The sequence below is a fragment of the Buteo buteo genome, chromosome 15 (assembly GCF_964188355.1).
Source record: "Buteo buteo chromosome 15, bButBut1.hap1.1, whole genome shotgun sequence".
Classification (NCBI taxonomy): Eukaryota; Metazoa; Chordata; class Aves; order Accipitriformes; family Accipitridae; genus Buteo; species Buteo buteo.
This window is the reverse complement of record NC_134185.1, coordinates 12161020-12188754: the sequence shown is the minus strand read 5'-3', so window position 1 is coordinate 12188754 and position 27735 is coordinate 12161020. Positions and strand designations below refer to the sequence as shown.

General features: G+C 42.0%; 1 protein-coding gene across 4 annotated transcripts in view; it reads left to right on the top strand.

The window, feature by feature from the left end:
- The window catches only part of UBE2J1 (ubiquitin conjugating enzyme E2 J1), a 47302-nt gene that overhangs the window by 6139 nt on the left and 13428 nt on the right, over positions 1-27735 (top strand). The window contains exons 1-7 of one of the 4 annotated variants that reach the window (XM_075046603.1): positions 6095-6262; positions 17840-17913; positions 20301-20432; positions 21104-21188; positions 23233-23338; positions 25829-25958; positions 26426-26506. In XM_075046603.1, the coding sequence (XP_074902704.1) occupies positions 6232-6262; positions 17840-17913; positions 20301-20432; positions 21104-21188; positions 23233-23338; positions 25829-25958; positions 26426-26506 (639 nt within the window). In that variant the 5' untranslated portion in view covers positions 6095-6231. Of the gene's footprint in view, positions 1-6094; positions 6263-6793; positions 6813-17839; positions 17914-20300; positions 20433-21103; positions 21189-23232; positions 23339-25828; positions 25959-26425; positions 26507-27735 lie in introns of those variants that run through there. The other 3 variants (XM_075046605.1, XM_075046604.1, XM_075046606.1) reach the window with 3 other exon arrangements.

Genomic DNA, 27735 nt, shown 5'->3' with positions numbered 1-27735 from the left:
TGCATCACCTGCCAGTCTGCACCGCCGTGAATCACTTTGCTAGACACCTTTCACCATCTGCAAAAAAACCCTGCAAGCAGGTACACGCAGTTTGAGAGCGTAAAGTAATAATTTTTTGGTTAATACAGGTAGCTATGACTAGCAAGCTACTAGACTAATCATTAACACGCTCACCTCCCCCTGCAAGACACCAGATGAGACTTCACTGGCCAGTGTCACCAAACTGCCATCTTCTGACTCTCCGCTTTTTCCCCGCAGTATTTTACACCTTTTCACATCGGTGTTTTTCTCCTGGGCCTCATCTCAACAGCCCTGCCTCCATCTCTGGTTCTGCCTTACCTGGCCTGGCTCTGCTGTGCAGCCCTTTCTCACGGCGAAGCGATCTGCCGAGCGTGCCGAACCAAGGCTGCGGGGCTGCAGAGCCCAGGCAGCTGAACCGGCAGAGGGGGTCCTTGCTGGCAGGGGGTGGCGATGGAGTTCACGCAGTCGGCAGTTTGCCAGCAGGTAGACGTGTTGGGTCAGCGGAGCCGCTCTCTGGGCTCTCTTGGCTGTTGCGATTAGGGGTTTAGTCCAGTTGCCCGCGTAGGTCCTTCGTGTCACTGGAGGTGCTCTAGGCACTCCGCCTGGCCTTCAGCTACTGCTTCGTTCAGAACAGCACCAGTATCCCATATCATACCTTCCTGCTCCATATGGCATACCTTGGGATCCCTCATATGGCATCAGTTGCTTATGTGTGTGCAATTGAATCAAGTCCTAGATTTCCACTAACCACGTGAGAAACTCCTGGGTGTCCCAGATACCTACAGAGGGCTGGTAGAGACGACTGATAACTCAATATAGCTTGGTTAATGACACAGTAAGCTTTAATCATCCTTACACCAATTGTAAAACACTTTTTGAGGAGCTTTAAATTAAGAGCCTGCTCGTAAATCCTTTATTCCCATTGCTGAGTCAGTAGGAGCTGTATGCAAGCAGCTGTACACAAGCAGCTGTACGCAAGCAGGTACATGCAAGTTCACATTAGAGTCGTGAGTAACTTTTTTGGAATGGATAGGGTGGGAAGACTGATGGCAGTCTAACAGGTGTAATCCTGACTGCTTTCCCTCTGGCTGCTGTGTAATTGTGAAGACAGATGCTCCCTTCCCAGAAGGAAGCTTATGGGAGTAAGTTAAAGTGAAGGGACATGGGGAGCAACTCACATAAGGTAAAAGTGACAAAAAGAAAATCTGGGGCCTGAAGCTCTGAAGAGGGAGAATCGTGAAAAACTGGCTGCATGAGTCAAAGGCTATGTCTGGTATTTTCTCCCTAAATAGTGGCACAGGAGCAAAATAATTTTTAATCAGAGTCGTTCATAACTACTCTCCATCTATCTAGCTCGCTCTGCAATTCGCACGGTAAAGAAAATTTCTGTCATTGTCTGTCGTTGCTAAAGATAGAGTAACTAGATCAGGGAAGTCCAGAGTCATGAGCAGCTGTTACTCGGAGAGCAGCTTCAGCTTTGACTTGTGCCTTTGTGCATTTCTTCTGAACCAGGAAACCATCTGAATTATTACAACGATGATGCCAGAGGGGAGTGAGTCAAGTGACTGGCGTGACTCTTCCCATTCTTTGGGGCGGGGGGGAAGTGAAAAATAAGTACCTTTATTTTGACTTGACATAGTGTGGACTACTGCAAGATGTTCCACAAACTCTGCGCTGGTGGTCCAGATCAGGCACTTGCTCGCTTGGGCAGTTAGAGCAATATGGTAACTTCTTCCCTCATTCTCTTTCTTCCATTTCTGAAATAACACTAATTAAACGTCAGCTGGCAAAGCCACCCGTTTTGTGAGATGGTTGCTTTAGAACTAAGCTTGAAGAAAAGACAGTAATCGCTTTCTTGAGAAGCACCATGCATCTGTGCAATTGCTACAGGGCATTGGTTACACAATGCCGTGCTTGTTTTTATCCGTGAGGAGGAGGTGCACTTGTTGAATCCAGATCTACCAGGTCTGAAGTCACATAAAGGATTTTAAAAGCTCAGACTGTATTAGTCACCAATGAGCATAATAATGATTTCTCTTCCAAGTGAGTCATATCTGTTCCCGCTGATAATATAGGCATATTAATAGTAGATTCCTTAATTCCATTAGAGTTTATTTCTGCAGCCAACTGTCTGTATTGAAAGGGTAGCACTCTAAATGAAGCAAACTGCTCTACATTTTGTGAATTGGTGAAAGCAGGGTGTGAATGCTTCATACAAAGAACTATTGTATTTTCATGAGTTTTTGTGATCTCAAACCTTCTCTAGAAGAAATTATTTGTAGCTGAGTTTATGAGACAGCCTACAAAGCATACAAACCCCACTCTGAACTGACTTCAAGTAATCACTTAACATAAGGAATACACTGTTGAAATGTACCTTACATCACACAATTATATGACCTGCACAGAGAAATAAATAATAGTTCAGTGTCCCATTACCTAGCTTAATTCCCTGAGATCTGCAAGAATATACACTGGTGCATCAGACCCAAGTGCAACAACAGCCCCTGTGTCACACAGGAGTCCTGCCTCCAAGAGAAAGGGGAGGTTTCGGGAGTAACTCCCTCTTCAGGGGCTCCTGCTGGAGTCCATCCCCCAACTCCTCCTGCTGAACTCATTCCTACCTGCTGAGCTCTCTCCCCTCTTGGACCTTTAAAGTCAGTTCATCAGGAGTCTTTTTGTTAAAAATAAGAGGCTCTATCGACTGAGATATTTGTAATTCTTTTAAACTGAGGGGAAATGCATGATACGTTTGTGTCAGATATAGAGAGCTATATGTATCAGAGGCGGCTACACATACATGTGAAAATACCTCACTAGGACAGTCTAGAACATAGGTGACTTGGCCTGATACCCCTTTGCAGCTAACAGAGAAATCCAGGAACTTTCAAAGCACGATTTGTTGGATCTACAGCTAACATCTGTTCCAGGCAAGATGAACTCTGCTGTAAAAGCTCCTGGTTCTCTCCATTAGCTATAAAGTAAGCCTCTGGTAATCAGCTCAGAAATGTATATCCATAGGCTGCAATTGTCCAGTGGAATTCTGCCCATATATTTACTCTGATTTGGCCTTTCTTTCACAGAGGAAATGGCTGCAATTGAAGAATTATGCATTTTATCAAACCTTATGATTGTCATTAATGTTGTAATGTGCATTTTATCAGACCTCATGATTGTCATTAACTTTGTTACATTTTTTGCAACAGAGTGGCCTATATGCTCCTTTGCTCTGAAGCTAGGTGGCTGTATCAGAGCCTGTTTTCATCCAAAAGAAAAAAAAAAATCAGTATACCACAACTGCAGAAAAGTACATAGAAACATGAGCAAAAACATCTTCTTGGAAACTAGAAATTAAAAAAAAAAAAAAAGAAATTATTAGTGATTTTTTTTTTTTGGTCATACTGAAGCCTTACTTCAATGTAAAACATTTACTAAAGCCACACAATTTTTAATATTTTGAGTTGTCAAAACTGATGATCCTTGCTATCTTGCAACCGATTTGGTGAAGTTGTGCAAAATCTTTCTGCAAGGATTCAGTGTGATATTAAATAACAAAATCTTTGTTGCAGCAGTGTTCAGGCAAACTTTCAGTTTCTATATGCTTCAGCTGAGCATGTTTATTTTTTCACCAAGCTAGATCATATGACAGGATACACAAGCTACATGAAGTGCTGCCAGCGTGTAGGATTTGACGGCAATTTTGCTACTATATTTGGCATTTGATTTTAAAAAACCACAAGTCCTAGCACAAAATGGCTTATCCATGCAAAAGTCTAAACAAAAAGCAGACGAAAACACAAATCCAAAGGGCATTTTTGACCAGAGGCAGGAATAGGAGGGAGGCTGCCGCTCCGGACTGGCAACACTGACTGTGCAAGAGCTCTGCAGCACCTGCTCCTCGTCTGCTCCAAGCAGCTGCTGACATGTGGGCTGGGAATTAATCTCCAGATTTCTACCCGTACCCTGACTGCTTCACAGGAATCTGGCAGCATTCACCTCCTGCAGCTCTTTTAACTAATAATACAGCTGAAAATGAAAGCGCTCTGGTACTGCCAGCTCTGCATAATTTGACGTGGCGATTACCCCAGCACCCAGCCAGGCCACAACGTAGCTTACTTAAATGCGGAAAATGTATATGTCCTATGAGTGAATTTCTGTTACTTAAAATTGAAGTCTGCTCAGCTTATTTTTCAGTAGTGTTTAGCTGTCATGTAGTTACAGTGACAGTGTTTTTCTTTTTTTAGCTAAAAGCCCAAGTTTCATGTTAACTACAGGTTCTTCTTCCTTGAACTATATAAAATGATGCTGTAAGCGTGGCCGGGGTCAAAGGCCAGAGCCCAGAAGGGAAAGCTGAATTCCATATTACCCTTAACTAGTTCATAATAACTATCACTTCTCAATTCATGCCATTATTCACATTATAATATCATTTTTAAAATTGTGTTCTATCAAAATATATCTCAGAACTTCTTACATGAAAATCCAGATTTCCGTATGCAAGATACTGCTTTCCTACTTTGGGGAAGGGCAAGATTTAGTCACAGATGGTCCCAGAGCCCTTCTCCCGCTGCACAGCAAGAAGGCCCGGCAAATGAGGAAAGATGGGACATACCTGCTAAAAATGACCAAAATAGTTTGCAAACATGACACCCAGTGCCTGCAGCTCACCATCTCGAGCAGTCAGATCAGCCGATGCTAGCCAGAAAAGCTGAGATGTCATCAAGAGTTGTTGCCCATTAAACGTACCCTGGGGTGCTTGTGGTGTAAGAGGGAACCTCAAGGTCTGATGCCATCCTTTCCTTTCTGCTATATACATTATTGATGCTTTACATTATTCGTAGTGCTTTGTCCTGTAAAAAGGAAGATCACTTTGCCCCTTTGAAAGTTCAGCTACTTGTGAAGGTGGAGTAAAGCTGCTTTATTTATTTATTGCTGTTACCACAACATCACTGTGCAACAGAGCAGGAAAGGGAAAAGTAATGCCTTGGTTTGCCATACTGAGAACATGAGAAGGTGAAAAAAATATACCTACTCAAAAGTTTTTGTTTACAACTGTTTTCCATTGCTGTTCAATCAAAGAAGGAAAGAGAACTAAGACATCAAAACATCAACTATTTTTTTAAAGATGATTAGGAAGAATATAAAAGTAACATAGATGAAATTAGGGACAGGTCATGAGTTAGAGACAAGGGTTTCAAGCTTATGCTGCTGAAGACAAGCACATAAAATCTTAGACATGTTTCTTTATGACTTGTACTGAATTAAAGGGAAACTGAGACTGCTGAGCTTATGCCCACTTTAATGTATGTATTTCCTTAGCGGTGCTATCCCAGGTGCACTGTGGCTGTAACCAGGCAGCAGAGAAACCGAAGTTGTAGGCGCAAACAAATGTTCCTCTGGCATTGCGGCACGGAAAAGGTGATCTCCATACCACGTCAAGCTCTTGCTGATTAATTCTTGCCTAGACGAACAATCATTGTTGTCTGACACCGTTTCAGCCTTTCGTGATCCTGAAAACCAACAAACAGGACGCTACTAAGTCTTAGAGTAGGGCTGAGTCTTCTGGGGGGGCTGTCGGCGGGTCCGCAGGGTCCTTAGAGGCTCCAGAAAAGGCAGCCCCTTTTCGAAGCCCCCCCACTTTCAAACCAGTCGAGTCGTACCGTGAGGGACTCCCCCCACGACCCCTGCGGTTCAAGGCCGAGACGCGGCGGGGGCCATTTTCACTGCTGCAGCCACCGCGGCGGAACGGCGGCCCGGTGATGATGGCGGCGGCCCCACCTCCCCCCCCCCCCCGCCTGCCGTTCTGCCGTGGGGCCCGGGGGTCAGCCATCGCTGCTGGAAACCGGCTGCCGCTTCCACGCTACGACAGAGAAGGGCGGGCTTTTGTGCAACGCAGCCGTAGGAGGGAAGCTTCGCCGGGGGCCGCCGCGGGCTGCGCGGCCCGCTCCGGTGCCGGCCTAGGCGGGCCCTGCCGTGGGCCACCCCGCGGGGCCAGGCCGGGCCAGGCCGCGGGGCGGGGACGGCGAAGCTCCCGGGGCGGGGACGCCGCGGCAGGTGCCTCCCTCCGCGGTCACGGCGGGGCCGCCGCTTGCCACGTCGGGGGAGTTTCCCGAGGCGAGGCGGGCTGGGCCGGGCCCGGCCTTTCTCCTCCTCCTCCGACCCCTGCCGCGGCCCCCGCTGCCGGAGACGCGGCGAGCGGTGCCCGCTGCCATGGAGGCCCGCTACAACCTCAAGAGCCCGGGTAGGCGGCGCGGCGAGGCCCCGCCGGGCCCAGGGAGGCGGCCGCCGGCCTCGCCTGCAGGCCGCGGCCGGGCGCGGGGGTGCGCGGCCGTCCCTTGCCTTGCAGGCACCCCGGGCCGCCGCCTTCCGCGGGGGACGGCCGGGCGGGTGTGCCCTCCGCGGGGCTGCCGCCGTTGGCGGCGGGCCGGGGGGCCGCTGGCGGGGCGCGGCGACCGGCGATCGGCTCCCGGGGGCGCGGCGGGACAGGTGCAGGGGCCCGGCCGAGGCCGCGGCGGGGAGGAGGGACGGAGGCGCCGGGCCGCGGCGGTGCCCGCGGGGGGGGGTCAGCTGCGCGCCGGGGAGGCCTTCAGGCGGAGGCCGGCTGGGTCGCTTCGGCTTCCCAGTGCCGTGGCCGTGAAAAGTCCCTCCGAGCTGTAATTCGGTTTAGAACACCCTGGATACCCGGGGAGGGGGGGAATGCACACGCTTTTTTGCCGGTTCGTGGAAGCGTACCTTTGAACTTTTTGTCAGGTGGCTGTTCCCTGTTCCCCTGGGTACTGTCTCCTTTCCAGGTGGGTGCGTGTGAGGGGACAGACTGCCAACGGTAGCTTAGTCTGTGTGGCGTGAGTTTGTTTTACAGAAGCGTTAATGTGCGCGCCGTATTTACATGCGTGTGTGTTTGTTCATGGGATTCCGTGTTAAAACTCATGCCTTACAACTCCTTTCTTTTGAATCCTTGAAGCGAGAGGGATGCCTCAAGAGATGTAGGAGATGTCTTGAGAGGCGACGCTGGAAGGGAAGGTTTTGCTCCCTAGGAAGGGAAACTGAGGACAGGTGGGGTCCCTCCCGCAGCCCTGTGTTGGAGCAGTGGCTCCTCACCAGCTGTGCTGGCCTTCACCCCCTGGGAGCTGCATGGGCAGCAGGAGGCCTGTTGCTGCTAAAGCAAAACCTTTTCTGCAGCTTGTAAGGGCTAGTTAGGTTTGTGTGTCGGTTGCAGTCCTACCTCTGCCTTCCCCTATTCTCCGCTTCATATTATTATGATGAATAGTGGCTTTATTCCTTACTTATACTGTCCAATTACCAGCATGGGAGGTGGGGAGAAACTTAACATTGTGATGACTTGTACCTTACAAAGGTAAATGGCAGGCTTATTTACAAAACATGCCTCATGTGGATGATGTATCTGTTGCTAAATTATGTCCCTTGCCCTCGCACCCATGTTGCATAACTGAAAGAGAAGAAAGATCACAAAGCAAATGATGTAATTGTTATAGTTTAAAATATCAGGAAGGAAGACTTTTTTTTTTTTTTTAAGGGAGATATGCTGGATATGTTGCATATGTGAATTTACAAGGCCACGTGAACATGCTCACTAATTACGGTTTGCCACGTCATTGGAAATAGTGTTGGTGTGCTCCATGACGTGCTCCTGGGATCCGGGTGGAGAGGGCAAATATTTGTGGTTTAATTTAGAAATGTTCTTCCCCTCTGTTGTTACTAGTCCCCCTTGTTTTCAAGAGCAAATTACTTTTACTGGAATTGATTTTGAGCACTTGTGCTGTTCCATAGCAAAATGAACCTTACTTGGCAAAGGTGAATGATTCATACAGTGGGTCAGGATTGCTTCCCCAAATTAAACATGCTCTATAGCATATTAGTGTATTAAATTATTTCTTTCCATATGGACGCTGAAAGTCTATGAAAGATTTAAATCACTTTTTAAATCTCTATAACATGATTTAAGACACTCATTTCAATAGTCACTTAATATGCCTGAAATCTTCCATTAAAAAAGATGGTCAAAAAGGTATTGAATAAATACCAAGAAAGATTTAAATAAATACTGTTTCTTCAACAGTAGCTGTCCATTAAAATGAGTTCACTGTAATTATGTATAGCCATTGCTTTTAGTCTGGAACTTTTCTTGCTAATCAGGTAGATAAGCATATGCAATTATTTAATATTTTTGTATATGTTTTACAAATTCTTATCTTGTTGCAGTTACATGTGCAGTTTAATGATGATGGTATCTTACACTTGCTAGTCAGCTAAGGCTTAAAATGGAAATGTAGAGTGTTGTAATATTAGAGTGGCTTTAATTAATGTAAATGCATTGAAATACATAAAACCAAATCCACCGTGTTTCCTGTTTCAAATGATTGTGTCATCTGTGGACTGAAGGGATTATTTTGGTAACCAAGCCCTCTAAGGCTTTAGAACTAGTAGCTGTCCTTGTGCCCATTGTTCTAGTTGCTCTGACTTGAATAGAGGAAGAACCAGGCTGCTAACCTTTAGGTCCTGGTCAGCTTTAAGGATTTGGAATGTGCTCTCTTGAGACAGAGGGGGAAAAAAAAGTAATAGTTTTGTACTTGCACAAGAGGCTTCTCCTGTTGAAATCTGCTTTTGGACTTGCGCAAACTCTGGTTGCAGATGGTGACTTCCATCTGCTCACTAGTTTCAAAAAGAGCAAATACTACTTAGAGTTTTAGTATAAGTTATTTTAATGATTATAGTAGACTTTATCCAAAATGTTGTAGAGGAAGACACATTTTAAATATGAAAATTTTGTTAAAAGAAACTTGTGCTTCTATTGATTTTCCTTTTAAGGCATATTCTGCTGTAGAGCTATGACAGGAGCTGAAGTTCTTCTATGGTTATACATGACTACATGGATCCCTTTTCTGTGACTAGGTGTGCTAAACCAGACTGATGAATGAGGATCAGTTAGGCTCTCTAGTGCCTTTCTTTTTGTGTGCTTTCAAATAGACCACATAAAGAGCAATATTGCTGCACAGCTTTGTCCTGCTGCTAATTGCTCCTATTCAATATATTCATCTTCTTCCTTATCCCAGTTTCTGCAGCTAATGTTAGTCCATCCCAACGTATCTAAAAGATGGTAACTCTCCACAGCACAGAACAAGTTGTTCCCCCGCACGCTGTGTCTCTGTCGATGAGAGGCAGTGCAGCTGGTGCTCTGGCAGCTCTTGGTTGACTGTAGGTACACATCGTGGCCACTGCAGGTCTGGGCTTGGTGAGGGTGCTGTGCTAAGCTGCTGCTGGCTCCTGTTGGTTAGTTACCTTCTATAAGGGCAAGAAGGTATGGGGGCATTCACCTGAAGCTGTCTCCTCACACTATCTATGAGTGTGGGTTTTTTTATTCCTTCCCTGAAAGACCATTAATTTTGGAAGGAAACAAAATTCACACTCCACACTTCAGGATTCTTTGTATTGCTTCAATAAGGCAAAGCCTTTTAAGCTGTTGCTTCATATTTTTGTGTCTATTTTTGGCACTTGTAAAAGGGCAAGCTATTTTCTGTCTTAGGATTTCAAAATAGATTAGTCAATGTATATCAGCCTGCTACCATATGGCTGATAAACCTCTCCCATCAATATTAAAGCTCAGCTGACTAAAGCACAGACTTCATCCTCTTCATGCTTCAGGAACATCCCTATTTTCTGAAATTTATAAGGCAGCTACTTGGAATAATCTCTTTACTTTTTTTTCCGAGAGCTGTGACCCTTAGCCTGCTGCAAGATCAGACACCAAATCTTGTAGTCACTATTTTTGTAGTGACAGTCTCCCTCTTTCATGTAGGATGTTACCAGTCTTCTGAGCGGGTATTAGCACAGACACACTTGAAGAATTATGAACAGCTACTTACAGTGACTCACATAGAGCCCACAAACAACAGTGCTTTTATTTTGTTTTGGGTGGGTTTTTTTGTTTTTCATCTAGAATTTGATTAGCGAGGGCACTGGAGGACTGGGGAGAGCATGTGGAGGGAGGCATGGTGTGTGTGTCCTGCATTTGCTGCACAGGGACAGTGCTTTTGGATCTTGAACACACAGGGAACACAGTGTGCAGAGATTGTGATCCTCTTAGCTGTCATCTTCAATACATTTACTGTTTTTCCTACAAATTATATTTCTTTCTCCGCTCCATACTTTTTACCAGTAAGAAGTGTTCCTTGTCAACAAGCATGCGTCAGTTCTTTGTTAATTAAAAACAGTTAAAAGAAAATAGGCAGTAGGTACCGTGCTGCTTATTATCTTCCATGTATGAAATAAAGATAGAATTTTTAAAAAATAGAAAAGTTGAATGGATGTTAAAAATTTATTAAAGCTGAAGACATTGTTTAATATTTGTGTGTTCAAGAAGCACCTTACATTTGATAAGTTTTATCTCCCTTTGTGTTGACTGAACAATTCTTTCGAATTTTAACTACGGGAGGAGTACTGTACTTCCTGCTGCTCTGAGGGAAATGGGGACTAAAGGTCTGTCGTTTCTGAGGGTGGGAGGAAAGAGAGAATAGTCTAATTAAAAGTATTCTTTTTTTTACAGTTGTCAACACTTTATATGAGTACAGGAGGCTTGTGGGTCTTGGGAAAGGATGTATCTGAGATCCTGAAGATGTAAAGCAGCTGGCCTGTCTCTTGGCAAACAGTGCTTCCATTTGTTTTGTAGCAGAAGTCAAAGGAACTGTCAAACCAAATTTTAAAATAAAAGCCGTTTTGGAACCTATGGCTGCCCTAGACAGTTGTTATAGTTCTGCAATCGCACATTTTGGTTTTGTAAGAACAGTTGTTTTGTCTTGTTATGCAAGATCAGCAGTGGAGAACATCACAGAAGCAGTGAATGATGAACGACTTCATTGTCTCCATTTGCTTTTATTTAGACAGAGAGTTTCTCTAGTATCGCGAAACAGCATTCCGTGGATTATGATGTTTAAAATCAACTTGAAACTATAGTAGATTTCGGTAGAGATGACTTTAAATTGGTGATGCTGTTGACCTGAGACTGAAGTTTTAACTCTTCTTCATTTTGTTCATTCCTCTAGCACCGGAGAATATAAGTTTGATAAGGTGGTTGCTGGCAGTATGGGAAGGATTGTTAGCATTATGGGTTGCTTCTGCTGCAGGCTTTCTAGTTCCAGAAGACTGAAAAATCTGGAAATCTTTGCATGGTCTGTTGCCTGTATGCCTGTTTCTACACAGTGCTGTTGCTGAGTTGTCAGAGCAAAGATTTGTGTAGTCCACTGTCCCATCATAGACAGAGGCAGTAGGGAATGCTTAGGAAAAGAGTTTTAAAGAAACAGATTACGTAGTATGTTCTCCTCATCAGTGCTTTAAGGACACACCCAACTGAAAGTTTCATCTGTCTTCCAGGGATTTTGTTTTGTTTGGATGTGACTGGAACGTGTGGGGTTTTTATGAATAAAGATTAGGTATCTTGGTCCTAGTGAAACTTTAAATGTCGTCCTGATTTAAAATCAAGTGACTATAAACTGCTATGCAAATTTTTATGAAAATACAGCCACGTTTTTGTGAAATGACGTACAGAAATATATACGGGAACTAAAAAATCTATTTAAAGACAGGTGTGAACTCAGAAGGGTTAAGAAAGGTGGGGGCAAAATGAATAAACACGAGGAATGCCGAGGTAGAGGAGAAGAGCATTAGTAATGTGGGGCTCACTTGGAATTGTGGTAACATGGGTTTATTTCCAGAGTAGATACCATTTGACACTCTATTCTGCAAAAGGATTGTAATTTATGTTTCAGAGTACTTTTGTCTCAAGCCCCTTTTGTCCCCCTTTTACTGTTTTTTAATTCACTAATGATCACTGATGATCACTAATGATCATTCACAGGTTCTAAGCTGTCCAGGAAAATCACATCCATGATAGAGTAGGTGACACACAGTTACCTAGTGACACTGTGCAGGTTGCTGTGAACCCGTTGGAGTCTCTGTATGTTTAGATTTAATAAACCATTCTCTAGTGAGTACAGCACTACTTAAAAGAATACCATTCTCCATATTAAAGAGCTGTAGTAGAAGTATTTCATAACTCTCCAGTCTGCAATGACTCTTTGCTTTAAATGTGTTTTCGTGCATGCTTTAGTGACCACATCACTTAAAGTGATTTTTTGACTTAAAATGTCAAAGCTCATCGAGTGTTGTCATCTTACGAGAAATCCTACGTACTTTACACAAATTTAATCCTCTTTTTTTTTTTATTGTGTGATCCAGTCACTGTGCAGTTGAACTACTAACTGAGTGGGATTCACTGTTATTTTTCCCCTTATGTGAAATTTAAACTTACCATTAGTAAACAGGATTTTCTTTTGAATGCGAATACAGGCAGTCTGGGTGAACGGGTTCCCAGGTGCTTTGGGTGGCTGCGGGGACTGGTGGTGGTTGAGCAGGTGACACTGTGCACTGTGAGCTCTGAAGTTGCTCAGCGGTTACCAGCCATGGTCAGGCACTCTTGGCTCCATGGTCGGGTATTGAGGGGAGGGGGAAAAACCAAAGCCAGCTGGATTTAAAAAGACTTTCCCAAAATGTCATCCGTGACATATGCATCATCTAATTGAAGGGCCTTGATGCTTGTCTCAAATTGTTTGTGCGGTTTCAATTTTTTTATTTTTCTAATATTGCTGTCTAATATTTTAGCATCGCTAATAGACAAACAAGTAATGAAATGAAGATGACTTGTATTTTACTAATACCTCAAGTGGGTTGAGTAGTTATAAACCCTTTCACCCCAGAGAAACTCTTTTTTATAAGAGTTTTACTAATTCATTGGAAAACCTGAATTCGATAAGTAAATTGCATCCTTAATTATGCTGTCTTGGTCAGCAGAGCCATGGGAAAAAGTTGCTACTTTTTCTGTATTTCTGCTGCATAGACCTCTAAATCTTACTTAAGGTGAAGAAAAAAAAATAATAGCAGCCATTAAAAAAAAAAAGAAAGTAGAAAGCACTTGCTGAAGTAGTAAAAGCTGTCAGGTTGTTTTATTCCTTTTTTTTTCCAGATCAGATAAGTCAACTTGAAAGGTTAGCAGATCTCTAGCTTTATGCCAGCTGTTTCGGGTTCCTTTATTCATTTGTTTATTATGTACTTTCTTTTTCAAACAGAAGAACTGCAAATTGGTAGAATGAAATGGTTGCTATCCACTTGAGGAAGATACTGTCACGCACAACCCATATCACTTAAATATGAATTTGTTTCACTGATGATCCTGCAGTCATCTTCATGTGCACGAAATGCTGTCTCTTGATGTGATGAAGTAGTAGAGGCTGAGCCTTGCTGAACTGAGACCTCACCCTCCCCGTGCTTCCCACCTTGGATTTGATTACAGTGTCACCCACCTCACCTCTAGCACTGCCCTCACCCAGCTCTTTGTCCTGCCCAGCTCTTGTACCTGAGTACCCTTGCCTTTTGTAGACAGGTTGTGGCAGATCTTCAGGAAGCTTGTAACAGTGTCTCGGGTTTTGGTTTTCGAGTGTTGGAGGGGGTTGGAACTTGCATCTGATTTTCTGAACTTCCAGTGAGCAAAAGGCATGCAACTTTGTTATGCTGAAATAAATCTTGTTGCCATGTTGTGTGCTATGTTTACATTAATATAACCTTGGTCAGCTCATTTGATTGCCACGTGTACTGTTCACTGATAATGTAAAAATGAACTAAAATCCTTCCTTGTTAAATACAGAAGACTACTAACAAAACAAAGCTCTGTAACGCTAAATGTAATTGCTTTAAGACTATTTTTATTTTCATGACAACAGATTCTTTAAAAATGAGGCATGATATTTTACTAAGAGAACACCACCGATGTTCAAATCCTGTTGTCTCCTTAAGCAGTAATACTGATATTTATGAAGATTGATCGCTTGCATTTTCTGTGTACAGAAGGGTTTCCTGGGCCGTGAGGTGCAGACCAGTCTAGTTGGGCATGATAGCAGGAGTACTTGAATGTGACTTCAAGATATAACCAAGAGAAGCAGTTGTGTTGAACGGAAATTTCAGGATAGCTTAAGGTAAATGTTCATAAGAAGTAGGATTTGACCAGGACACAGTTTTTGACAGAAATAAATCTACAAATCATACATGCATACATTACACAAATTTTGCTTATTAATTGTGTTATTCCACCGCTGCTCAATCCTAAAGCAAGCTGGTGGCTTTAAATATGATTCTCAGATTTTTAACATCCATGTTCTGCTTTTCAGAAAAATTTGGTAAGTTTGGTGTAATACAAGAGGCAGATTGTCTAACAGAGCTTCTGGCCCATAGCACCCACTCTTTCCTTTCCTCCCCAGAGCAGTGGAGAGCTCCTACGCCTACTGCCAGGATGGGAACTCTCCTTTGCTCTCTAGTTAGCCCAGAAACTTAATTTCTGCAGTATTTAATTTCAGTGAATGTTATGATAAATAGTTGTCGAGTGTACCTGTGAAAGCATGGTTATTTTTCATGATGACAGTCATGCCACATTAAAAAATACCTTGATTATTTTGTCTCTCAAACTTGTCTTGGACAAATCGAATGTCTTGATTTGAATTTTTTTTGGCTGAATTAGTGATACCTTTTTACTTTATTGACAATTTGCAATTCTTTATTTTGAATGGGCCCAAACCGTTCTTATTTTTCAGAATTGCCATTGCCAAACGTTTGCTCAGATGACTCAGTGTGATTTTAAGTGGGTTGAAATACCATATTTTGTATCAAAACTCTTTTTAATGAAGTTTGGATAAGAATGTTATGTACTCATTGCAGGCAGACTTTGTGAATTACGTTTCTTCCGTTGCAGTTTTCAGTAGCTAGAGGAGGGACTGTGTTCATGAATACTGCAGCTATGCTTAAAGAACAAACAATTTGATGCTTTCTTCACTGGATTGCACGTTCTCAGAATGAATGTTTGTCAGTCCAGGCTATTCTCTGCAGCCTGTCAGTTGGTGTTTTTCAGCAATGTGGAAACAGAACCACAAAGTGGTTTGGGTTGGGAGGGACTTTCAAAGCTCATCTAGTCCAACCTTCCTGCCATGGGCAGGGACACCTTCCACTAGACTAGGTTGCTCAAAGCCCCATCCAACCTGGCCTTGGACACTGCCAGGGATGGGGCATCCACAACCTCTCTGGGCAACCTGTTCCAGTGCCTCACCACCCTCATCATAAAGAATTTCTTCCTTCTGTCCAATCTAAACCTACCCTCTTTCAGTTTAAAACCATTGCTCCTTGTCCTGTCACTACAGGCCATGGTAAAAAGTCACTCTGTCTTTCTTACGAGCCCCTTGTAAGTATTTTAAGGCCACAGTAAGGTCTCCCTATACCCTTCTCCAGGCTGAACAACCCTGACTCTCTCAGCTTTTCTTCGTATGTGCTTCTTAAGATATCCTAGGTTGCCTAATACTGAAAACTTCTAAGAAAGTTATCTCTATGGCATACAAAAGCTAAATTGTATGTTTTTCTGTATTTCATGTTCCAAGAATGGAATAGTATTTCACATTCTTTCAGTGTATTTTTTGCTGGCTTAAAATATCTATAGTCTGGCTTCTTGATAATAAAATAATGCTATGAAAAACACAGTGTCACTGTTAATTAAATACAAAAATATGTTAGAAAAACATGCTTTAAACTGCTTCTGTTTTAAATTCTACTTTACAGGAGCCCACCTGCTTGTTGTCCCCACCTGGCTGCTGTCTCTATTCTCAGTTCAAAATCTTGTTTTCTCTGTTTCTGCCTGCCAGCTGCTGGCACTCAGCACTGGGGACAGCCTTGGAGCTAAAGTGGTAAAAAGGCTATTCCTTTTGGGACAAATCCAAAGTGCCAGTGTGCACTGCCAAAGATCCTTTGCCCAGTTTTAGGCTGGTAGGCTGGGTACAAACCTTTCTTTGGGTGTCGGTAGACTTTTGTAGAATGGTCCCGAAATACTTTTTTTTTTTTTTTTCCCCCTTCTAATAGTTAGCTTTCCCTAAGTTAACATGGGTAACTGCATGTGATGCTGATACAGAGGGACTGCATTTCTTTTCTATCTTGGGTCCCTTGTCTGGGAAATCTCAGTAACAGAGTTGTCTGCCTTGTCCACGACTATTCTGTCTTCATTAGGCTTCGTTATATACGTTCTCAGTTTTCTCATGGTTACCCTTTTACTTCATGGGGTATTCGCTCCTGAATTAGCTCACCCTGGTGCGTGCCACTCTTCTTCTGAAGGCAAGTGTCCAGGCTTGTTGGCTGTGAAGCAGTGCTGGGTCTGAAGCCTTTTCTGGTCCAAACTGGTTTTCTTCTTATTCCTCGCTAATGAACCGGTAAACCTTAATGCAGATGGAAGAGGCAAACTGCTTTTCAGTGGAGCCCGGGTGCCGCTGTCTGTGACGTGACCTCGTGGGCTCTGCAGGGTGTTTGACTGACACCTCCCCCTGGCAGCAGCACAATTGGGACAACTGGCAGCAGCAAATTTCCGCATAGTCTGTTTGCTTTTTGGGTTGTAAGAAGTGACATTCTCAAACTTTGAGCTGTTGTTTATAGCTGTCAAGACGTGCGAAGGAGGAAAAGAACTTTTTGCAGTAGATTGAAATCAGAATTTCTCTGCAGGAGGGTTAGAGTGGCTTCCCTCACAGCATCATGAAAGCAAGTGAAACCCTGGAGTCTGAGCATGCTACACAGCCTACAGTCAGCTGGTGATGCCAGGCTTTGTAAACTGAGGAACTACGGTTCACTTTCACCATATCTTTAGGCTTACAATGTAAGGGAATTTGGTCGGTGTTTCTCCTTCTTTGAAGTTAGATGATTACATGAGTTGGTGGGACATCTGTGCTTTGAACTGACTGTGGAGGATGGATTAAGGGATCCTGTTCCTATGTAGTTGCTGAAAGAGGTAACTGGTATTTGCACTTTTTTTCCAGTAAGTAGGAAGGAGTAAGAACTTTCTACCTAGTCTTATTCATGAGGTGGCATCCTTGAATTTCATGTCTGTAGTTCTTACGTTTAGTCTGCTCTTCAGTTTGGCTGAGTTCTTTATTAGGCATTAATGCATGATGCACATGAGGGCACCTGGCAGGACAAGTGATGCAACAGAACATACTAAAGGGGAAGGAAAAAGGAGATGCAGAAAATACAGATGATGGTGGTGGTTCTGAATTAGAAGATTGGAGAGGGTAACTAATGACTATCCTGAATTAAGGATAGAAAAATATCAGTGTGTCCACACTCAGTAGTAGGTTCAAATTACAAAGGCCCTGGGTAAATTTTTCTGGCTGGGCATACGCATTTTCAAATCTAGTTTAATACTTCATCTCCTCGTACTGCCAATGTGTTGGTTTCTCTCAAATCTTATCATGACCTCCTTTGGAATAATTAATGGAGTAGTCGTGTGATAGTCATGGGAGGTGTCAGGATAAAGCTTTTCAGCAGTTGTTTAAAGATGCACATGATGTCCTTAATGATAAAATATTGAGGTTATTAGTCTTGTACATCTTGTATTTAAAGTCTGAAACACTGTTAATGACACCTATGTTTTTCCTTGTGTCTTTGGTGCAATTAATGTAAAACTACTTTAGTCCCAGTGTTCAGTGTTGAGAAACTCTGTGACCGTGCAACATACTTTACATAACTTTGTGGTTGTATAACTCATTTAAGATTTATTCAGTGTGAGTAATTTATATTGTGTTTTGGATTATTAACTCCAGTGGAGAAACTGGGATGTGCTGATGAAGATTAGTTAGCTAAAAGGAGCTCTTCAAGAAATGTTTATGTATTTTTTGTATGCAATGCATATTAATTTTTTTCTTTATTTTAATTTCTTACACTTTCTTTTTTTCAGCTGTCAAACGTTTGATGAAAGAGGCTGCAGAACTGAAGGATCCTACAGATCATTATCATGCACAGCCTTTGGAGGTTTGTTTCTCTATATGTTTGCAAGAGCTTGTAATTAGGCTGTGTTATATATACTCTTAAGTTCTCTGTATACATATGTATTTAAAATGTACATACTTGGATACTAGCAGACCGTTGGAAATTGATTCAGTTCTTTTTGTCCTATGGTGGAAATCAACAGCAGAATTCTACTTGAACAGTGTTGTAGTTCCAGGTTGTTAGTGCAAGTACATAATACTGGGTTTATGTTGCACCTGAGTAATTTTATCACACAGGTATAATATGTTTATTCCCCTCCTTCTTCCTGACATTACATAAATGCATTATGTTTAAGTCAAGGTTTTTGCACCCAAACCTGACATCTGGCTCAGTTGCTGAGTTGCTCAACTCTGGTGGTTTGACCCTGGCTGGATGCTAGGTGCCCACTAAAGCCTCTCTGTCACTCCCTCTCTCAGCTGAACAGGGGAGAGAAAATATAAGGAGAGGCTGGTGGGTCGAGATAAGGACAGGGAGAGATCACTCGCCAGTTACCATCATGGGCAAAACAGACTCGACTTAAGGAAAATTAATTTAACTTATTACTAATCAAATCAGAGTAGGACAATGAGAAATAAAACCAAATCTTAAAACTCCTCCCCCCCAACCCCCCCTTCTTCTCAGGCACAACTTCACTCCCAAATTTCTCTACCTCCTCCCCACCAGCAGTACAAGGAGATGGGGAATGGGGGTTGCAGTCGGTTCATCCCACGTTATCTCTGCCACTCCTTCCTCCTCACACTCTTCCCCTGCTCTAGCGTGGGGTCCTTCCCACGGGAGACAGTCCTCCACAAACTTCTCCAATGTGAGTCCTTCCCCCCACTTCTTAAATCTGTTGTCCCAGAGGCCTTACTACCATTGCTGATGGGCTCGGCCTTGGCCAGCAGTGGGTCCGTCTTGGAGCCAGCTGGCATTGGGTCCGTTGGACATGGGGGAAGCTTCTAGCAGCTTCTCACAGAAGCCACCCCTGTAGCACCCCTGCTACCAAAACCTTGCCATGCAAACCCAGTGCACTCAACCAAACACTTCAACCTAGGTGAACTATGAGGATTTGCTATTTTGCATACAAAACCCCTGAAAAACATAAATGGGTACAATTCTGGATGCATTTTAAGAGAGAATGTTTAGATTCCACTTAAATAGTAGCTTCCCGAAGTCTTCTAAACACTCAGTTAAGTTTTTGGGCTGAGAGGACAATGAAGTTCTGGTGGTTAGAAGCTTAAGTAGAAACCCCTTCTTATTTCACTGGAATAATAAAAAAGGCAGTGTTCTGTGGTATTCAGTTTGAGGGTTTGATTTAGCTTTTCCTAGAAAGCCCTAGCACACTTAACATGCTTACAGAAAATAGCATGTTCCTAGGTGCTATCCAATATACCTCACTATTGACTAGTTTTTGTTTGTACCTTGTGTTTCCCCTTCCTGTGGTGAAATGTAAGGTTTAATTCATGCTATTACTTGTAACTTACATGAAGGTCTCATTTCTGGGTTAGAACAGTGACTCACTGGGAAGAGAACAGTGGCAGATGAAAGGAAATGCTGGAAATGTTGACAGTTACCTCCCATCCTTGAAAAAATTGTAACTAGGTGGGTAGTGACAGCCCTGTGATATCAGCATTCAGCATTAGTTGAGAGATCTCATTCACTGACAGCAAGCCTCATATGGTCTCCTGTCCTAACAGTGGGAGTTGTCCTGCTTGTAAGTATTCAGGAAGTTGTGGGCATCACAAGATCTGATACACAAAGCTAAACACAGAACCCCGAAGAAATAATGTTTAAAAAGAAGTTATATGTCCAATGAAAATAATATTCCAAATTTCAAAGTGTACCTGTTGTGCAGTAGGGCACAGTAGTTGTTCAAAATTTTTTGTGGAGAAGCAAAAAAGGATGGGAATTCTCTGGGGTGTGAGTTGAGTCCCTGTGCTGACTTGGGCATAGAAGGGGCTTTGGGAAGGCTGTCATTAATGTTCTTTCTTGGCATGGGTCTCACCTCAGTTCTCCAGAAATTATTATGCGCTGGGGCAAAGACCCAGTTTTCCCTTAGTTGACTCAGTTTTCCATCTGTTGGGTAATAAAACTTTTGTCATAATTGATACAGATAGAGTGAAGAGCTTGAATAATGAATTTGAGGGTTTCAGCAAAGCCATTAGGTAAGAAAATTACCAGAAAGCTACAATATTTTATCCTTTTAACCAGAATCTTAATAGTGTGTTGCTTGTCTTACTCTCCTTTTGATTTTGACTTCTTAAAACTTCTGCTATGCGCTGTTTCTTTAGCCTGTCCTTGTTCAAGGAATGGTGTTTAGTTGTCTTCTACTTTGACACACTCTTCCTTCTTTTTTTTTTTTTCTTCTCCCTCTTGTGGGGGCATTTTAGGATAATCTTTTTGAATGGCACTTTACTGTTAGAGGCCCTCCAGATTCAGATTTCGATGGAGGGATTTATCACGGGCGAATAGTACTACCACCTGAATATCCTATGAAACCACCCAGCATTATTTTGCTGACGGTAAGCACATTTACTAGTTTTTCCTTTTTATGTGATCAATTTAACTGTAGGTGTCTGAGAGACAGATTCTTGGCATTTAAGGTAATGTTATTTTTTAAGAAAGGTGGCATAATACAGTTAATGCTGCCAATTTAAGACCAGAAGACTTCCAAGGTGACTCTGGTATTCTGTAATTCTGGTATTCTGTAACATGAAGCTTTGTACCTAATAAATGGAAATTTCCTCCGGGAGTAATCACATTGATGATGTGATTGTCTAACCTCCTGTTCTCTCCATGGGCCCGCTTGGTCTCTGTTGGAGACATTGGTTGCATGTAGGAGGGCAGACATACGGTTTGGGGCAAAGGCCCACATGTGTGTACAGTTTCACAGAGCTATAGCTTTTCAGGCTCTCTGCATGTGGCGTGTGGGTTACAGAAGCAACAGGAAAGCCACCATGTCACACTGGGACATGTGAGGTATCAGTTAAGGGTTTCTTCATGCATGAATACAGGCAGGTGGCAGACTTCTTTGTTCAGAAAGCTGAATCCAAATTTTGTGAGGTTGGCAGTAATATAATTATGAAGTATTGTTTGCATATAGATTTGTTCGACCATGATTTTTACAACTTGTACCAAAATCCAAGAGTTAACTTCCAGCATGTTTTGTTATATCCTCCTTCTTCCTTTGAAGGCCAATGGCAGGTTTGAAGTGGGGAAGAAAATTTGTTTAAGCATCTCAGGGCATCATCCTGAAACATGGCAGCCTTCATGGAGTAGTAAGTAACAATTATTTGGAAAATGTTACCCCCATGTCGTGGTTTAACCCCAGCCAGGAACTAAGCACCACACAGCTGCTCACTCACTGCTCCCCCCCCCCCCCCCCCCCCCAGTGGTATAGGGGAGAGAATTGGGAAAAGAAGTAAAACTCATGGGTTAAGAATGGTTTAATAGAACAGAAAAGAAGAAACTAATAACGATAATGATAACACTAATAAAATGACAACAATAATAATAAAGGATTGGAATGTACACATGATGCGCAGTGCAATTGCTCACCACCTGCTGATCGACACCCAGTTAGTCCCCAAGCGGCGATTCCCCCCGCCCCCACTCCCCCTAGTTTATATACTGGGCATGACATCCCATGGTATGGAATACCCCGTTGGCCAGTTTGGGTCAGCTGCCCTGGCTGTGTCCCGTGCCAACTTCTTGTGCCCCTCCAGCTTTCTTGCCGGCTGGGCATGAGAAGCTGGAAGATCTTTGACTTTAGACTAAACACTACTTAGCAACAACTGAAAACATCAGTGTGTTATCAACATTCTTCTCATACTGAACCCAAAACATAACACTATTCCAGCTGCTAGGAAGACAGTTAACTCTATCCCCAGCTGAAACCAAGTCACCCCATCAAGCAACTAGATCTTTAAACTGAAAAAATCTCACAAAGAATGTTTATAGCAGAAGAGGAGACAGATTTTGAGGGAATAAAAGTATGGGAGAATTTGAGAAATGTAAAGTAGTGAAAGAGTGACATAGGATTTGGGAATGGTATTAAATGTGGAGTGAACGGGTTGAGAAACTGAGGGGTGATAGTAAGCTCTTATTTATTTGGATGCACAAGCAGTAAGAATTCTCAGACTACTTAGAATATTCTTTGGTGGTTTTGTTTTGTTTTGTTTTTTTTAACTTGTTCTTATGTGAAAATACTTTAAATCTTATTACTTTACCCTGTTTTTGTATAATCCCTAAAACCAGCTTGAATATTGATAGTGGGGAGTGTGGTCAGCTTTTAATTTTGATGCTGTACTTCTGAACACTCAAGGGGAAAGCCAATATGGTCTGAGTTCAGAATAACTGAATGTTTTCTACCTTTTTTTTTTAAAGTTTCGTTATCACAGAAACTGAGAGTTGGCACAATTCATCCAAGGCAATATTTCTGTTTATATAATTTTAGTTTTGCTGAGTACAGTATATCAGTTATTTCTTTGGATATCAGTTGCGCTTTTAAAATATGTTGGTAAGATATTAGGAATTTTCTAGCAGACCACTCTTCAACTTTTGTAAAATCTATGTTTTTTTAAAGAGTAGAAAATACTGTCCTCTAAGTAGGACATGTAAATATCCTGTCTCTGGTTTGTGGTACTTATCTTCATATGATATTTATTTACCAAATCTACTAGCAAAGTGTCTTGAATTCTTAAATTTCATGACTATGTAAAACAAAATTGAAGGATAGATACTGTCAAAAGAGATGTTTTAGATGACAATTCTGTTATGAACTGTTATTAGTATTTTTAAGTAAGCTCTTTCCCCAGCATGATGACATAAAAGGAACAAATTCTGTGGTACACTGCATAAAAGAAAACCACTGAGCTTGTGTGCACTAAATTGCAGAAATTGTGTCTAGTAGAAAGCACGCACAAAAAGAAGAATGCCTTATGAATCCTCCTCTTTTCCCCCCCACCATTTATATGTTAATTCTCCCTTACCTTTTTTTTTCTTCAGAACCCCTTTTTAAAGTCTGGAACTCTAATTATTATATTGATGCAACATTTTTGTGACAACTTATCTTTTCTTCTCTGTGTTGGCTGATGGAAGAATAAGGCCTCACCTTTCATTTATAATTTGAAGCTTAAAAAATGAAGAAAGCCTTGCTGTGTACCAAAAAACCCAGTGCTGCTTGTATGAAATTCAGACTACTCCTTTGGACAAAATGAAGTTTTGCAGGCAGAACTGCAACTTTTCTATACTGAGTGTAAAGTGAGATGAAATATCAGTTGTTTCTGCAACCTTGTTTGTATCTCTGTTTTCCCATTTTAGTAAGAACGGCTTTACTAGCTATTATTGGATTTATGCCAACCAAAGGTGAAGGAGCAATAGGATCTCTGGATTATACGCCAGAAGAAAGAAGAGCTCTTGCAAAGAAGTAAGCACTAAGTTTGTTACTGTAGGTACATATATATATACACACACTGTCTTTTAGGGTGAGGCATTGAGTAGAAAGTCAGTCAGTCACTTCAATCTGTTCTTTTGCATTTATTCCAAATATAAAAAAAGTTCTATGCTTTGTGTGTGTGTGTATATATATATTTTTTTTTCTTTTTTTTTTTTCCCCCTGAACATTGTGCAAACTCAGAACTTACGGTCAAACAAAATACTTTGAGAGGGCTGTGTTCCAGCATTGTGTGGTCAAATTAGAGGTTCTTCTGAAATTCAGGCTTAGAGATGTAATTAACGTTGTGATACAGTGGTAACTGCAGTGTGGAGGGAAAATGAGTATGATGGAATTGATAGTAAGTGTAAGTGGGGACAAAACAACCAAAATAATGATGCATCATTTCTCTTAAGTAAATAATAATAATAATAATGATGATGATGATGATGAAACAACAACTAAAAAGTCTGAAGCAACTGTTTCTGAATGATTTTTAGGAAATTAATTTGGAAATTAACTTAAAATTAGATTTGTGATTATGATGAAATGATTATCTTCATGGACAAGGGGAAAGCAGTGGATGTTGTTTATCTTGACTTTAGCAAGGCTTTTGATGCTTCTTCCTTAGTATCCTCATAGAAAAAACTCATGAAGTACAGCCTAGTTAAGTGGGGTCCATAATCTGGATTAAGAACTGGCTGAGCTGCCTGGCTCAAAGGATTGTGGTAAGCAGCACAAAGTCCAGCTGCAGAATGGTCACTACTGGTGTACTCCAGGGGTCAATGCTGGGGCCAGTGCTATTCAGTGTCATTCATGACCTGGATGATGGGACAGAGTGCACCCTCAGCAAGTTTGCAGATGATACAAAACTGGGAGGAGTGGCTGGTACACCAGAAGGTTGTGCTGCCATCCAGAGGAACCTCAGTGGGCTGGAGGAGTCTCATAAAGTTGAACAAAGAGAAGAGCAAAGTTCTGCCCCTGGAGAAGAATAACACCAGCCGACCAGCTGGAAAGGAGCTTGGAAGGGGAGGACCTGGGGACCCTGGTGGACACCAAGCTGATCGTGAGGCAGCAATGTGCCCTTGCAGCAAAGAAGGCTAATGGTATCCTGGGCTGCATTAGGAAGAATGTTGCCAGTAGGCTGAAGGAGGTGATCCTTCCTCTGTACTCAGCACTGCTGAGACGTCTGGAGTGCTGGGTCCAGGTTGGGGCTGTGTCTGTGTCAGGGTACAAGAAAGATACGGACTTACTGGAGTGAATCCAGTGCAGTACCATGAAGGTGACTGAGGGGCTGGAACATGGTTCATACAAGGAGAGGCTAAGAGAGCTGGGAGTTTCAGCCTAAAGAAGAGCAGGCTTAGGGGGATCTTACCCATGTGTACAAATATCTGAAAGGAAGTTGTAAAGAAGGCAGAGCCAGGCTCTTGTCAGTGGCATCCAGCGACAGAACAAGAGGCAATGGGCACAAACTGAAACACGCAAAATTCAATCCGAATGCAAGAAAACACTTTTTTTACTGTGAAGATGGTCAAAGCACTAACACAGGTTGCCCAGAGAGGTGGTGGAGTTTCTATCCTTGGAGGTATTAAAAATGTAACTGGAAACAGACCTGAGCAACGTGCTCTGTTTGGCCCTGCTTTGAGCAAGGAGACTGGACTAAATGATCTCCAGAAGTCTCTCCCAACCTCAACTATTCTATGATTATCCTTAAATGAAATCTTATACCTGTGGGGGTTTTTTTGGTCTTTCTCCTTTCCCATCTTGGAAGGAGAAGGTACTTGAAAGGCCTTATCTCTATGTAATAAGCCAAGTTACTGTATTCCAAATTGTAACTAGCACATTATTTGGCTCAGACTACAGGCAGAATAAGCTCACACCTGCCTACAAATTGGAAGCTGCAACTTTCCTGTTAGCATGGCACTGAGTCAAAGCTAATAAACCCTGCTGAGAAGGTAGGGTTTCGTGGGTTGGTCTTGGTACTGTACTATCAAGGCTGTGTGGTTTCTCATTGTCCTGGAGAGCTGCCTGCAGTATGCCCTATGGACAAATTATGTGTGCAGGGGAGGAAAGGCAGTGCTCTTGCAGAAGCTGAAATTCCTGGATTTAAGGTTCAAGCTCCTGGGTCCAATTTAGTATTTGTAATAATAGTTAGGCCTTTATAGTTTACAATTTTAATTTGCTGCAGGTATAAAGTAAGTTTTAAAATGTAACAAATTATTAATAAAATATAGATAATAGCAATATGCAAGTCAGTTGTTAATACTTTCCTAAACGACATGAGAGAATGTGTATTTGTAGTATAGATAATTCTCAACATATTTTTTCAAGACAGTGTGATTTGGGGCAGGGGGAAGTACTTTTAAGCTCCTGGTCTTGACACCACTTGTCTTTCTGTGGATTGTTTTGCAAATAGTTTGTTTAAACAAGCACACAAGAACGTTATGAGAACATGCTATTCTGAGCTATGTCATTTGTGGCCAGGTCACAAGACTTCTGTTGTGAAATGTGTGGCACATCTATGAAGACAGCCCTCTTACCACTAACATCCGGAAGTGTGTCAAGCCAGGCGGACAAGGAGGCTAAAGAACTTGCCAGGCAAATTAGCTTCAAGGTGAAGTCACTCTTTAAACTTTTTATCTCTGTTGTATAGAATAAAAAAGGGGGGGGAACTTGTAAATTTTAGAAACATTCATCATTTCATAAACCTTCATCAATCACTACATGGAAACCTGATTTTTTAGGATAGTCTGAAAGAGGAAAATAGGAGTGGATCTCTTGCAATGAGCCAATTAAGTTGTGCATCTCAAGCACTGATTGATTAGTTTTAATTTCAGTGGTGAGCATTGTGGTAAGAACTGTGTAACTATGTTGCTTTTATTTCTATTTTTTCCGTCACTAATAACTTGATTAAATTCTCCAGAATTAGCCTTATCATAAAAGTGTTAGGAAAGTTTGGGCAAAGCTAACCTAAATTTTTTTATCTTTGTGATTCCCCCCCCCCCCCCTTCTGGCTTATGGAAGGAATAAAACATATTCCTACTGAAAAATGGTTGCAAATTCTTTTGAACTACTCTGCAGCTGAAGATACTGAAAGTTGAACTCTGGAATGGAAGTTGCCGTTACCCAGAAATGTGTTCTCTAGCTTGTGTTTCAGTGAAAGTAAGGTTTGTTTAGCCAAATATGTGCCTTAGAAAATTGCATGTCTTGCATGCACAGTGCTGTTTTTCACTGGGTTTTCCTCTAAACTCTTAAATCAGCCACTAAGGAAGACTGCTGTGCATGAGGGCAGGGAACTACAGTGAAATACATTATGACAATGTGGCATTGGTGCAGAATATATCCTCACTAAGGTCAGGATGCTAATATGTCCCCTTTTACCACCGATGTTCTCCTAACACTGTCCTAAAGACTACTGGTTTTTTTGTGTGCGTGCCATGAGAGTAAAGATTGCCTGAGCATTACTGCCAGTTTTTCAGGACCTGCATATTCCTGTGCGATCTCACATCTAGACATGTTGACATGGTTGGATCTGTGTGTAATAATGCTTATGATAAAAACATCTCAAAATATTTTACAAAGGTGAAGAGATACAGGGACAGAGTTTTAAAGTTTAGCTACTCAGAGAAGCAATGGACTGCCTGCTCCTGCCTTTTTTACAATATATATGGGTTAAAAAATGTAGGATTAATTTTTACTTAAGAACTGCTAATTTTCACAGAAATTCTAAAAATATCAGAGTATAATTTTTTTTTAGAAAGAACTCTTAACTCACATTTCATACCTTTTTCAGTTTTAAAATGAAAGACTTGGGGACATCAATCTGTAAAGAATATTGGTGCGTCCCATGTATCCACATACTTAACTCCACCTCCTAAGAACAAGCACTCAGCAGGGGAAAAATGAACAAAAGCCTCAGGTTTCTGCAGCCTTTTCCAATCCACTGTGGGTTTTTTACAAGGTAAATCAAGTCTGTCCTCTAGTTGCACCTTCCCTCCCTTTCTCAAATAAAATTTTAGGGGGTTGGGTTTTTTTTTAAGCTTCCTGCTTCTCTGCTTAGCTTGACTTTGTTATTGTTTGATGTTAGGCTGAGGCATTCAATTGATGTGTTTGTAGTAAACTAATAGTATGAATTACTAGCAGAGAATACACAAGTTTTTAATCATTTGAATATATTCCATGTCAATTTATGGGGTAAGATTTAACATCAGACTGCTGATGGAGTGTGTAATTGGAGAGCGCCTCTCTACTAGGAAACATACTAGCAGTCTCTGCATTATCTTGATCCTTAAAGAAGAGATATCCTAACTTTTTCTAGATGATCCTAGGATTACGAGAAATTATTTCATACCAGCCTTAAGCAAAATGGTAACTTATAAAAAAACCCCATG